Here is an 11,567-nt window from a genome sequence, read left to right on the forward strand (position 1 = left end):
TCTGTGCTGTTCAGGACATGAATTACATTTTATTTTCCAGCAGTGCTGAATTTATTAACTGCAGCTGATTTACTGTTGGTAGCTTTAAAGACATTGAAGGGTTTATTAACTGCAGCCAGTAAAAAGCAAATGTATGGGGCAGCCTTGTCAGGCTGGAAACCTTCCTGCTCCCAGGCCCTGGGGATTTTGTGCTTCTCTTGTCTCAGAGGTTTTTTTTCTCTGCAAATATCAGTCCATGTCTCTGGTGTGCATGTGAGTGCCACTGGGTGAACCCTATGGCCTCGGGGCACTAGGGCACAGCCTTTGGCCATGGGGCCAGGCAGGAGGCTCTTGCTGCCAGTGCTGGCAGCACTTTTGTCTCCCAAACACAGTCCCTGTGGCCATCCCCCACCCCACTGAAGCATCCTTCAGATGCACACCGCAAAGCCGCAGATGCAGAAGTTACAGATCTGAAAGACATCCCCAGCTTTTTGCTGCCTGTGCTGTTAGTCACTGGCTGTATGGCCCAACAGCCCAAAATTCCTCACCCTAGGCAGCCTCTGCAGCACAGCTGTGCAAAGAAGGGCTGCAGACAGCCCAAGCCACCAGTGTTTGTACTGATCTTCGTCTGCTGAGCCTAGCCTTGAACACACTTCTCCCAAAAGCACTTGAGGACATCTATAGAGGAACTTCTCTATAGAGAGAGTGTAGAGACAGGCTCCATTTATGGCTTGCAATCAGCAAGGGAATTTTGCCATTTACAGCCTAATTCCCCTCCCCAATTTGGAGGTTGCAAGGCTGATGCAGGGAGGATGCCTACATGCACCAAAGACAGCATTTTACATGCCAGAGTTGGGGAGTCCTTCACCCCATATAGGTCCTGACACAGAACAGCACTGCTCAGAAATGCTTTTAATTCCAAGATCACTGGCAGGGCAAAGGGCTAGAACCTGAGAAAGTCTAAAAGTTGTCCTACATCTGCCACCACTGTACAAGTCTGCTGTGTTCCCCTCCCTGTATGAGGAACATGCACTGAGGCCTTGGCTGGGACAGGAGGTGAAAGCCCACAGCAGGCAGACCTGGGGTGCAGTGCTTCTGTGTGGGGAAACAGCTGCATTTTGATCTGTATGGAGTTGAAAACTCAATTTCTGCACAGATTTTAAACCAGATTTTATGTACCTCTGGTGCAGAGCTCCTCCTGTTGGGAGTTTAGGTCACAAAATACACTCTATTGAGACTTTTTCTACAGCAACTTGAAAAATCAGGGTTTGGACCTTGGCCTTTACAATGCACATGGGCTCGAGCAGTACACTGCCATGGACACATAGGGAGGGGGAGCTCTTGCTAAAATAAGATGGAAGGGGGTGGAAAGGCCACAAAGAGCAGCTGAGCCAGTTGCCTTGGGGAACCTGCTGCATTTGGTTGTTCTCTGACATCCCCAAAAAGCATCAGTGCCAAACCCAAGCAGTGCAAATATTCACGTCCATAGCCACTTCTCTCCACCCAGGTGAAACACAGACTCTCAAGCTGCCTGAAAACCATAGAATCATAGAATTGTTAGGGTTGGAAAGGACCTTAAGATCATCTAGTTCCAACCCCCCTGCCATGGGCAGGGACACCTCACACTAAACCATGTCACCCAAGGCCTCGTCCAACCTGGTCTTGAACACTGCCAGGGATGGAGCATTCACAACCTCCCTGGGCAACCCATTCCAGTGCCTCACCACCCTAACAGGAAAGAATTTCCTCCTTATATCCAATCTAAACAAAACCATCAAAAACCTCTTTCATGTTGAGGTGTAAAGCTGCCAGTAACTCACCCTCTCTGACAGAGGAGAGAAACAAGAAACTGAGATTTATAAGTGAATTCTTACCAGTACAAACACAGGGTTATGACATGAGCACCTCACTGCAGTTGCTTGCTGGCAGGGTGTTGGTGGGTTAGTTCATGGTGACAGCATGTGGGTACACAGCACATTTTCAAACTCAACCTCTACAAATCATGTGGATTAGAAAGGCTTTTTTTTAAAAAAAAAAAAAAAAGAAAAAAAGTCTTTACTAAATGCACAGTGCCTAGAGAGTCTGTCCTTGTCACTGAGCAGCAGGAGCCAGGATCACTCACAGTCTTGTGCACTACATCTATGTCCATCAGAGCTTGAAACACTGTTGGGATTTGGTATTTCACTGTTCCTCAACTCATCTGCCTCATTCAAGCAGCTTCTAGTCCCTCCTTCCCACCTTGCCTCACTGGCACATACCATATTGGTGCCATTATGTGCCATATAGGTGCTCACTGAGGTCCCCCAGGGGATCCCAACCATCCCCTGGCTGCTGTTCCAGAAGGGTTCCCATAGCCATATTTGCCATCTCATTGTGTCCCCATAGACACATTCCAGTTTCTAATGCCATCTCCTGTGCACTGGCCACCTCTCCTTTGGACCCCACCTGCATCCTGTCTTTGAAGGTAGTTGAAAACAGGCCAGGTATTACCCAAGATGTCCTGACTGCTTTGGCCAGTTGGAAGACAAAAAACATTCTGGCATATGTATCAGCAGGCAGGGCTCACTGGCAGCTCTCAATCTCAGCTACACAGATACAGGGGCATACCATTGCTGCTTGTAAATCAGTGTATGGATACCCACCAATACACAGGGCTGCATACGATTTCCCAGATCCTGACATGAGAATTACAATTTGTATGAGTTCCTGCCCTTTTTCCCCTCATTTTCCCCTAAGCACATCTGTGCCATGGAGGTACAACCCATTCTTCCATTTTGCCATTTCTCTAAAGGAAACTAGATGTATTTATCTTGGGGAATGCCTAGTAGACTGTGTAATATTTTTTGAAATAGTTGTTTTCAAGGAATTTTAATCACTGTTGTATAAAAATAAACAACAGAATCTGTGACCAGATGGTGTGTTGGGTGACATGGGGCTCTCTTCACCAACATGCAACTGCACACCAGCCTTTCAGGACACCAGTCCTTGCAAGAGCTGCCTGCAAGCTCCTTTCACTCTGAACCAGGGTGAATCTTTGGGAAGGAGACAAACATTTTCAGCAAAATCCAGCGGCCAAGTATAAAAGAAAGAGAAACTGCTGTGTTCCTGCCCAGAAGCTACTGGAGTTGATCTCTTTTGTAGCTCTGCAGGAGGAGAAGCAGACATGGGATCTGCAGATCTTTACTGCCCTGACTTTGCTTGAGAAATCTCCGAGTTTTCCACTCCTGTTGGGAATTCTTTTCTGCAGTCCAAATCATTGTCGATTTTGTTTGATTTGAAGAATGGCAAGTGAAATCCATTGCTTTTCATCATTCAGCAATGACTCACAAGGTTTTGACACAAAGCCAGTTTGGCTCAAATCCGAGCTCGTGGCCAGCTTGAAAATATTTCTGAATCTTTCAACAATCCCTGGCTGGCTTTCAAACTTAATACCAAACCCGAGATCAGGGTATATTTGCAAATTTTAGTTGAATAAGAAAAATTCTGTACAACTTGTGAAAATTTCCCACCATTTATTTTCATGCTGGGAGAATCTCTCAGCCTCCAAACCCTGCTCTTGCCTCAGAGAGCATAACTGTGTTTTTCACATAAAGACTGGTCTGAGAGGTGTGAAGAAAGATAGGGGATGTGTTGGGAAACTACCTGGAAAACATACCGTCCAGTTCACTTTTGTTTGGATGCATTCTTCCTTATCTAAAGTGCCCCCAAGTGCACCATTGTATAGGGAATGTTATAAGTTCACAGCGGTTTATGGCAGCATTGTAAGCTGCTGGAGTCAGGTATCTCACGCTGAGTCCCTTCCTGCAGCTTAGGAACACATAGAAATCCGCCTCTGAGCAGGGGAACTAAAGAGTTTTCTGAAATACTTGACAGTTTTAGATATTCAGCAATATGACAAATCTCTTATTCAGCAGCTTAAGAATATTTAGTGACACAGAGAGAACAGGGAAATTATTTACTTCCCCCAGTGAAGGGAGTGGGAGCTGCAGCTGTCTAGGTAATATGGAACAGAAATACAGGTGCTGCAGCTACAAACAGAAAAGAAGACTGCATGTGCAGGACTGCACTGGTTGGGATGCTTCTCAGTCTGCCATGGTCACCTAGACACACATGCAGCCAGTAACAGTTACTTTATTTAATAGGGAGAACAAAATGGGAAATGCTTAAAATACATTACTACTCTTATGCTAATTTGACAGTCTGTCAATCCACAGCTAGTAAAAACCAAAGAAGGTCTGCAGTGCTCATTTTATCTCCACCTTGCCACAGTTTGACACATGCAAACAAACGTATCTAAAGCGCAGTTGCAGAGGATTCCAAAAGCTGAAAATTATTTTCTTTGCATCTCCTTTTCCTTTCCTTTTCTCTTTTCCTTTCCATTCTGCATTCCATAAGCCTGAATCTACCAATCAGGGTAAGCCTGAAGAAGCCTTCATTAAATGTAAGCAGTATCACATTCATTCCACTTAATGGGGATTTACACAATTTAAGAGACCACCCCTCTTTGTCCTGTATGCTAAGATTCAGCATGGCCATATTTTTATCCATCAGTGAACAATAAAACTCACAAGATCCTTTCCCTGTTTTCATGTCATTATACTGTTGAGGCAACCCCACCTGGAGACCCAAGTCCTGCCCCTCTTCACAACCCCACACCTAGAACAGCCCCATATTACAAGCCATCTGCCTGTTTCTCCAGTAAAAAGTCACGTTTCACAACCTACCACTCAGATCAGCGAATGAGTGGTACAGCAGCAGATTAGCCTTCTGCCCAAAGCTGCAAAACAGCAGAACATTTCCCACATCAGCCGATGAGCATTAGATCCCATTTTACTACTGAACTCAGTAGCATCAAGCAAGCAGAAAAGCACCGGGAAAATACCCATGTTGAGAACACACACATGAACAGACACTTGGGTCCTGAAAAAAAAATATACAGATGGGCATAAGAAGGATGATACACGTCGTCACACAGACTGTGTTGTTTCTGGCCAGCTACTCTTTGTGCTGATTGACTGGAGGGGATTAGAAAGGACTCAGCCCAAAAACGCAGTTCCTAATGCTCCTGCAGCTATTGCATAACAGAGATTGATTCCCGTCCCAAGCCCTGACCCTCAACTTTCTCAAGTTTAATGCTGTCTAGATGTATAATGGAAACAGGTACTTCCCTCTGAAGAGGAATCTAGGTGGGATCCATCAGCTTCCCCAGGGCTGGGTAATTTGGTTATATGGGTTCTCTGATGGAAAGCAATGGGAAAGAAAGCAGGGAAGTGTCACCAAAATGGAAATAGAGTAATTTTCTCCCAAACATTTCTATCAGGAGCTACTAGAAGCTGAAGCCTTCTAGGTTTCATTAATAGATATATACTTGCTATTAACACACCCACTAAAGAAAGGAACCCTAAACCAAGGCAAAGCAAATATATCCCAAAGGTAAACCAAAAATCAAAGAACCAAAAGACCCTAGCTAAACTAAATGCACTGTAAGTCAAATACACCCAAAAAAGGAGAAGGAGGAAAACACACCAACCCAAAAGTCCATGATTGAATGGACGTGTCTCAAAAGCATGCAGAAAATATACAAACACTTCAGAATAGGCACTCCATTAAAAGCTACATGTTGAAATAGCATAAGGGGCCATGCAGGAGTTCCAGGTGCATGGGGAATAGCTGAAGTAACTCCTTTGAGATCAGTCACTCCAGATTTTTACAGGTGTAAAATAAATGAGGACAGAGCCCTATCAAGTCGGGTGAAATCAAACGCCCTCTATATAAACCTGGATATCCTGTGCCAAACTGCAAAGAGCTTCAGGGAACTTATCTGGGTCCTGCGTCCACCCTCCCCCACATCAGTAAAACTGATTATTTGCAAAGGCCGCAATTGCTTGTTATTTTCTGTTTTCCTACGTCTGCTCACTAACTCATTAGTAATGTTTCCAAGCAGCCAGGCTGGGAGAAGAACCGGGAAAGGGACCGGAACGAGACAACCAGGAGCTGCTGCTGCCAGGGCCCCTTTGTTGAGCATCCCTGGGTACCCCTCGCCTTTTACCTGGGGATGCAGTCGCCATGGCAACGGGCGGGTGTTCCCTGGCGGAGCCGAAAACCAGCTGTTCCCGCTGCTGGGCCCCATCTCCATCCCGCAGCGGAGCCCCAGCTGCATACTGGTCCGTCCCGTCAGCAGCCCAGTGCACCCCAGTGCCCGCCAGCAGCAGGTCCTGGGGGTCCGGCGGGGCTGACATGCTGCCTGCCAGGCTGCCGCTCGTCTCCGGCTCTCAGGCTTGAAGCGGGAGCCACCGAAAAAGCTGCGGTGGCCGCCGAGGGCTGGACGGTGCTGCGGCCGCGCTGGAGTCCGGCCGGCTGCGGTGGCTCGGAGCCGCTGCTGCTGCTGCTGCTCTATCTCCACTAACGCTTATTACGCAGGTGAAAATGGCTTGTTAGTTGGAGCCTTCCAGCCCTTGCGTCACCCTGTGGCTGGCATATCACAGGGCAGGAATCCGCCAGCATGGCTGCTGCTCTCCTCTGTTTAACTGCTTCAGCAGGGTAGGCATCTGCTTGTGTGTCCAAAGGAATAAATGCCCCCTCCCAGGCAGGCACACGCCGCCCTCTCCTCTCCCGCGGTCCGTCCCCCCCCGCCCCGCAGCGCTCACCCCCCTCCTCTGCATCCTCTCCCGAGAATCCCACTGAGCGCCGCAGCCCGCCGCGGGAACGCGCCCGTTCCTCCTGCACCTCCAGGCTTGGTGGAGAGGGGAAAGACAGCCCACAGAGAAGGGCAGCCTAAAAGCTCCCCATTGTCCCCTCTCTCCGCCAGTCCCCCAGCCCAGTGAAAGAAGCAGCACTGCTTCTGGGCAGTGAAAGAAGCCGCACTGCTCCTGAGCACCTGGGTTTGTTTACCATTTGGCTCCTTTCCGTTTGCAGCCACGCCGGAGAGACGATCACAGCTTATTGCATCTAAATGACACTTGTCAAAATAAACGCACAGCAGGTGTCTGTGTGCTTTCTTTTTTATTTGTTTATTTGCTTTTTCCCTTTTTGTGTGTGTGCCACTGTATTTGTTTGCTTACTGTCTCACAGAGCTAACCAGAGGTGATGTGAACTGTCATGAATCCTTGCCATTAGTGATTTGGGAGAGCAGCTGTGGCATGAGCTACAGCAAAGGTGAAAGTGCTGGGCAGGATCAGCGACACTCTGCAGGTGCCCCTGGAACCAGAATCCTTGGTACCCTTAACAGATGAGGAAACAGAGTTAGGTAAATGGTATCGCACAGACCTCTGGCACTGACAGGTTAAACTAAGGAATTTAATGTCTTGCAGAAGGGCCTCTCTCTTGTGATGTGATAAGTCCAGCTGCAAAGCGGAGAGCAAGTGCCCCAGCCAGAAGACTTTACCCTATCTGGCTCTTTGTCTGTTGCAGCAACAGATCTCCAGCTGTGATCTTTAGGTCATAGCACCCCCAGGCATGCTTCAGACCCTCTCCAGCTCCAGCATGCTTATGCTTGGGTTTAAAAAATTAACACATTTCTACTCACTGCAGGCAAACAGAGGAAATTCAGGGTATGCCTATAATGAAAAATGAAAAGCCTCAGAAGTAGCCTCTGGCGCTTCCATTTTTATCTTCTTGGGGAAACACCACCCTTAGCCTCACTCCTGTCCAGGATCTGTTTCTGGAAGCTGTCTTCCTGCTGCTTGAGTGTATGCTGTTCAGTCCCAGCTCCCCACAGCCCTTCAGAGATGGGCTTCTCTGCATGGTGGGGTGGACCAGGGACAGAGTTGTTCTATTGGAGGTCTGCAGCCAAAGGTGCCAGTATAAGCAACATGCTCCAGGTTACCCGCTGGAAGTGAAGTGACTGTTGTGAATTCGGATAAACTCTTCTGTCTCAAGCTCTAAATAGCAAGGGTGATTTTAATGAATAAAACATTATTCTATTAGAGGTTGCATTGTAAAATTCTTTTGTGGAGATGCTGTAGGTTAAGATGAGCAAGATTTTGGCTTTAAAAAGGGAAATCACATGACTATTTCTACACTGTCATGAAAAAAAACCACTTCAGAAGTAGCTATACACCAAATGTACTGTCTTCTCTCTGCCCTGTAAACTCTGATGTCTCGTGGGACAGCCTCTACAAACATGATTCATGGCATACCATCATCAACAGCAATTGTACACATGAGGTCCCCTGGATTCTTGAGGCTCCGTCTGTCCTGATAGCCATGCTTAAAAACTCATGGTACAGGTCGGTGGGTTAGTACTTAGGCAGATCTCAATAGCCAATGTGGACCTAACCATCAATAAATTCTTTCTTGTTTTGAGCTTCCTAGTGTGATTAATTACTGGAAAACAATGTCATCAAACCCACTTCTCCCTTTACTATGCTTTGTAACCCATTTCAAGTTCAGCATTATTATATAGGTAATTTTACTTTCAGGGCAACCTGTGCTGTAACACTGCATGCGAGACCATCTGGGCTAGAATAAGAAAACTACTCCAAAACACTTGGCTGAAATATGGCTACCAGGAGGATATCTCCAGGGAAGCTCCTATTTAGCCACTGCTTTGTTAAAAAAAAAAATACAGAGGTAGGTGTCACACAACATAGTCTATCAAATTCAGTTTTACTTGTGAGTTACTTCCAGGTAATCCATATTCCAAAGACGTCTGTGTAGACAGAAAACTGATTTTTGATACCAGGTTCAAGTTTTCTTAATAGGGTATCACTATGGAAAACCCTGCCTGAACCATGTAGCTTCACTGAACCTCTCATGAATTCTGACTCTACTGAAACTCACACATAAAGTATTTGTTAATTAAGCATTATTTAATGTCTTTGTGGAACAACGCTGTAACTATGCATCTCCAGTGTGCTCACCCTGCCTTATATGCACAGTCTCATTGGATTTTCTTTATTTGTTTATGTCAAGAGAGACCAGTGTTTGCTGCAGTTCAGTAGCTTATGATTTTAGTCATGTTTGTACTGCCAAATCCCACACCTAAAGCTCACCTCATGAGCAAAGGAGATTTTACCTATTTTATGTTTTCCCCTTTGACATACACTGCATCATGCTCTGTGTATTGTCTCATTAAGATTCTGATGACTTCCAAGTTACTATTAACAATGTTAATGATATACCATATGTTTTCAAAAATATGTCTTCCTGTGTTTGTTCAGACTCCCTAGTTTTATTTTGTGTCCATCACTGCTGGGGCAACCCTATGATACTATTTAAATGAGTCAGTAATGCACTGAACGGCTCAGGAGAAGGCCTGTGGGAGCGCTGAGTCCCTGCCAGCTTTGCTGTGTGAGCAGTACACAATCACAAAGGTCTTCCGATAGTGTAGTCTCATCAGAATGTGTGCACACACACTAGGAATGATTCATTCCTGCAGACCAGAAAGGTTATCATGATCTGAGGGCTGCTGGCATGAACACAGGCAGTGTTACTACAGTAAAAGACTTAGAGGAAAGAATGTGTGCTTTGCTTATTGAAGAGAAATGGGGACAAGCAGGCATAAGTACATAGATAAAGCAAAAATGTGTTCTATCACTTCAAAGATCCCAGTAGTGGTGCAATCCAGGGCTTTATTTCACCAGTTCCTGCACAATCCCCAGGTGACCTGGAACAGTCTCATGCAATACAATCAGCCCTGCTCATCACCATGTAATATCATTGGATGGGAGACTAGAGGTCCAATTTCATACTTTGGATACAAATCTTGAGCTCCTACTGACCATCACAAGTGGAGCACTGACATTGGTTTGCCAGCATGAATTAAAAGAAATCAATAGGAACAACAGGACTAAAACCCAGAAAGCTTAATCAATCTATTTTGCATGCTGTACAGAAAACTTTGAACTTGGCACAACCTGGGCTATCATGTATAAGGTTAAGTCACTAGAGATTATACATGCTTTTTAAAGATCCTGTAGGAAGATCAGGCTGGATGAAGATTTAATCAAATGTGTCCCTAAGAGAGGTGTAATTTTAAGTAACAGTCAGCACAAAGGAACAAAGATGATTTCTTCATGTTTTCAATACATTTACAAAAGCTCCTGGTAATTAGATTGTGTTGAAAACTGACTTGTGCAAGGCTCATCTATCCCTGCTCATTGGTATTTAATTCTCTTGCAATTCCCTTTGGACACAACAAGACTCTGAATGTATGAAGTCTGAAAACATATACACAAATTGCTTCTCCTTCCATTATAGCCCTTTGTGTTCCTGGGCTGATGTATGCTGCTGGGCCAAAGTCCCTTTGAACCTCGAGGGGAATTTTGGTCTCAGATATAACATTACCAGTAAAGAGCATATGACCTAGCAGGGTATATCAACAAATTCAGCAATAGAAAGCATCATCTCTTCTTCCTTGAGGATTAATTCTTGAGGTTTTAGAGTAAACAAATTGCAATAGGAAAAAGAACGGAAGCAAAGAAAAGCAAAGAAAGGCAAAGAAAAGCAAAGAAGAAAAGAAAGAAGAGAAGGGAAGGGAAGGGAAGGGAAGGGAAGGGAAGGGAAGGGAAGGGAAGAGGGGAAGGGAAGGGAAGAGGGGAAGGGAAGGGAAAAGAAAAATGAAAGAAAGAAAAAGAAAAGAAAAGAGAAAAGAAAAGAAAAGAAAAGAAAAGAAAAGAAAAGAAAAGAAAAAGGAAAAAAGAAAAGAAAAGAGAAAAGGAAAGAAAAGAAAAAAGAAAAGAAAAGAAAAGAAAAGAAAAGAAAAGAAAAGAAAAGAGAAAAGAAAAGAAAAAAAGAAAAGAAAAGGAAAAGAAAAGGAAAAGAAAAGAAAAGAAGAAAAAGAAAAAAGAAAGAAGGAAAGGAAAGGAAAGGAAAGGAAAGGAAAGGAAAAAAAGAAAAAAAGAAAAAAGAAAAGAAAAGAAGAAAAAGAAAAAAGAAAGAAAAGAAAAGAAAAGAAAAAAGAAAAGAAAAGAAAAGAAAAGAAAAGAAAAGAAAAGAAAAGAAAAGAAAAGAAAAGAAAAGAAAAGAAAAGAAAGAAAAAAAAGAAAAGAAAGGAAAAAAAAGAAAAGAAAAGAAAAGAAAAGAAAAGAAAAGAAAAGAAAAGAAAAGAAAAGAAAAAAAGAGAAAAGAAAAGAAAAGAAAAGGAAAAGAAAAGAAAAGAAAAGAAAAGAAAAGAGAAAAGAAAAAAAGAGAAAAGAAAAGAAAAAAGAAAAAAGAAAAGAAAAGAAAAAAAGAGAAAAGAAAAGGAAAAGAAAAGAAGAAAAGAAAAAAAAGGAAAGGAAAGGAAAGGAAAGGAAAGGAAAGGAAAGGAAAGGAAAGGAAAGGAAAGGAAAGGAAAGGAAAGGAAAGGAAAGGAAAGGAAAGGAAAGGAAAGGAAAGGAAAGGAAAGGAAGAAAAAAAAAGAAAAGAAAAGAGAAAAAGAAAAAAGAAAAGAAAAGAAAAGAGAAAAAGAAAAAAGAAAAGAAAAGGAAAAGAAGAAAAAGAAAAAAGAAAGAGAAAAGAAAGAAAAGGAAAGAAAAGAAAAGAAAAGAAAAAAGAAAAGAAAGAAAAGAAAAGAAAAGAAAAGAAAAGAAAAGAAAAGAAAAGAAAAGAAAAGAAAAGAAAAGAAAAGAAAAAAGAAAAGAGAAAGGAATTCTGATGTAAATAGG

The 11,567-nt window shown here is 43.7% G+C and overlaps 1 protein-coding gene across 1 annotated transcript in view; it reads right to left on the bottom strand.

The window, feature by feature from the left end:
- RTN1 (reticulon 1) overlaps nt 1-6,567 on the bottom strand; it is a 118,020-nt gene extending 111,453 nt beyond the window's left edge. The window contains exon 1 of the mRNA XM_061462684.1: nt 6,029-6,567. Coding sequence (XP_061318668.1) covers nt 6,029-6,218 — 190 coding nt within the window. The 5' untranslated portion in view covers nt 6,219-6,567. The remainder of the gene's footprint in view (nt 1-6,028) is intronic.
- Nucleotides 6,568-11,567: the final 5,000 nt, after the last annotated feature.

The sequence above is a fragment of the Pezoporus flaviventris genome, unplaced genomic scaffold, assembly GCF_033815535.1.
Source record: "Pezoporus flaviventris isolate CSIRO_AGI_PZ_B2104156 unplaced genomic scaffold, CSIRO_AGI_Pfla_v1 ptg000035l, whole genome shotgun sequence".
NCBI lineage: Eukaryota > Metazoa > Chordata > Aves > Psittaciformes > Psittacidae > Pezoporus > Pezoporus flaviventris.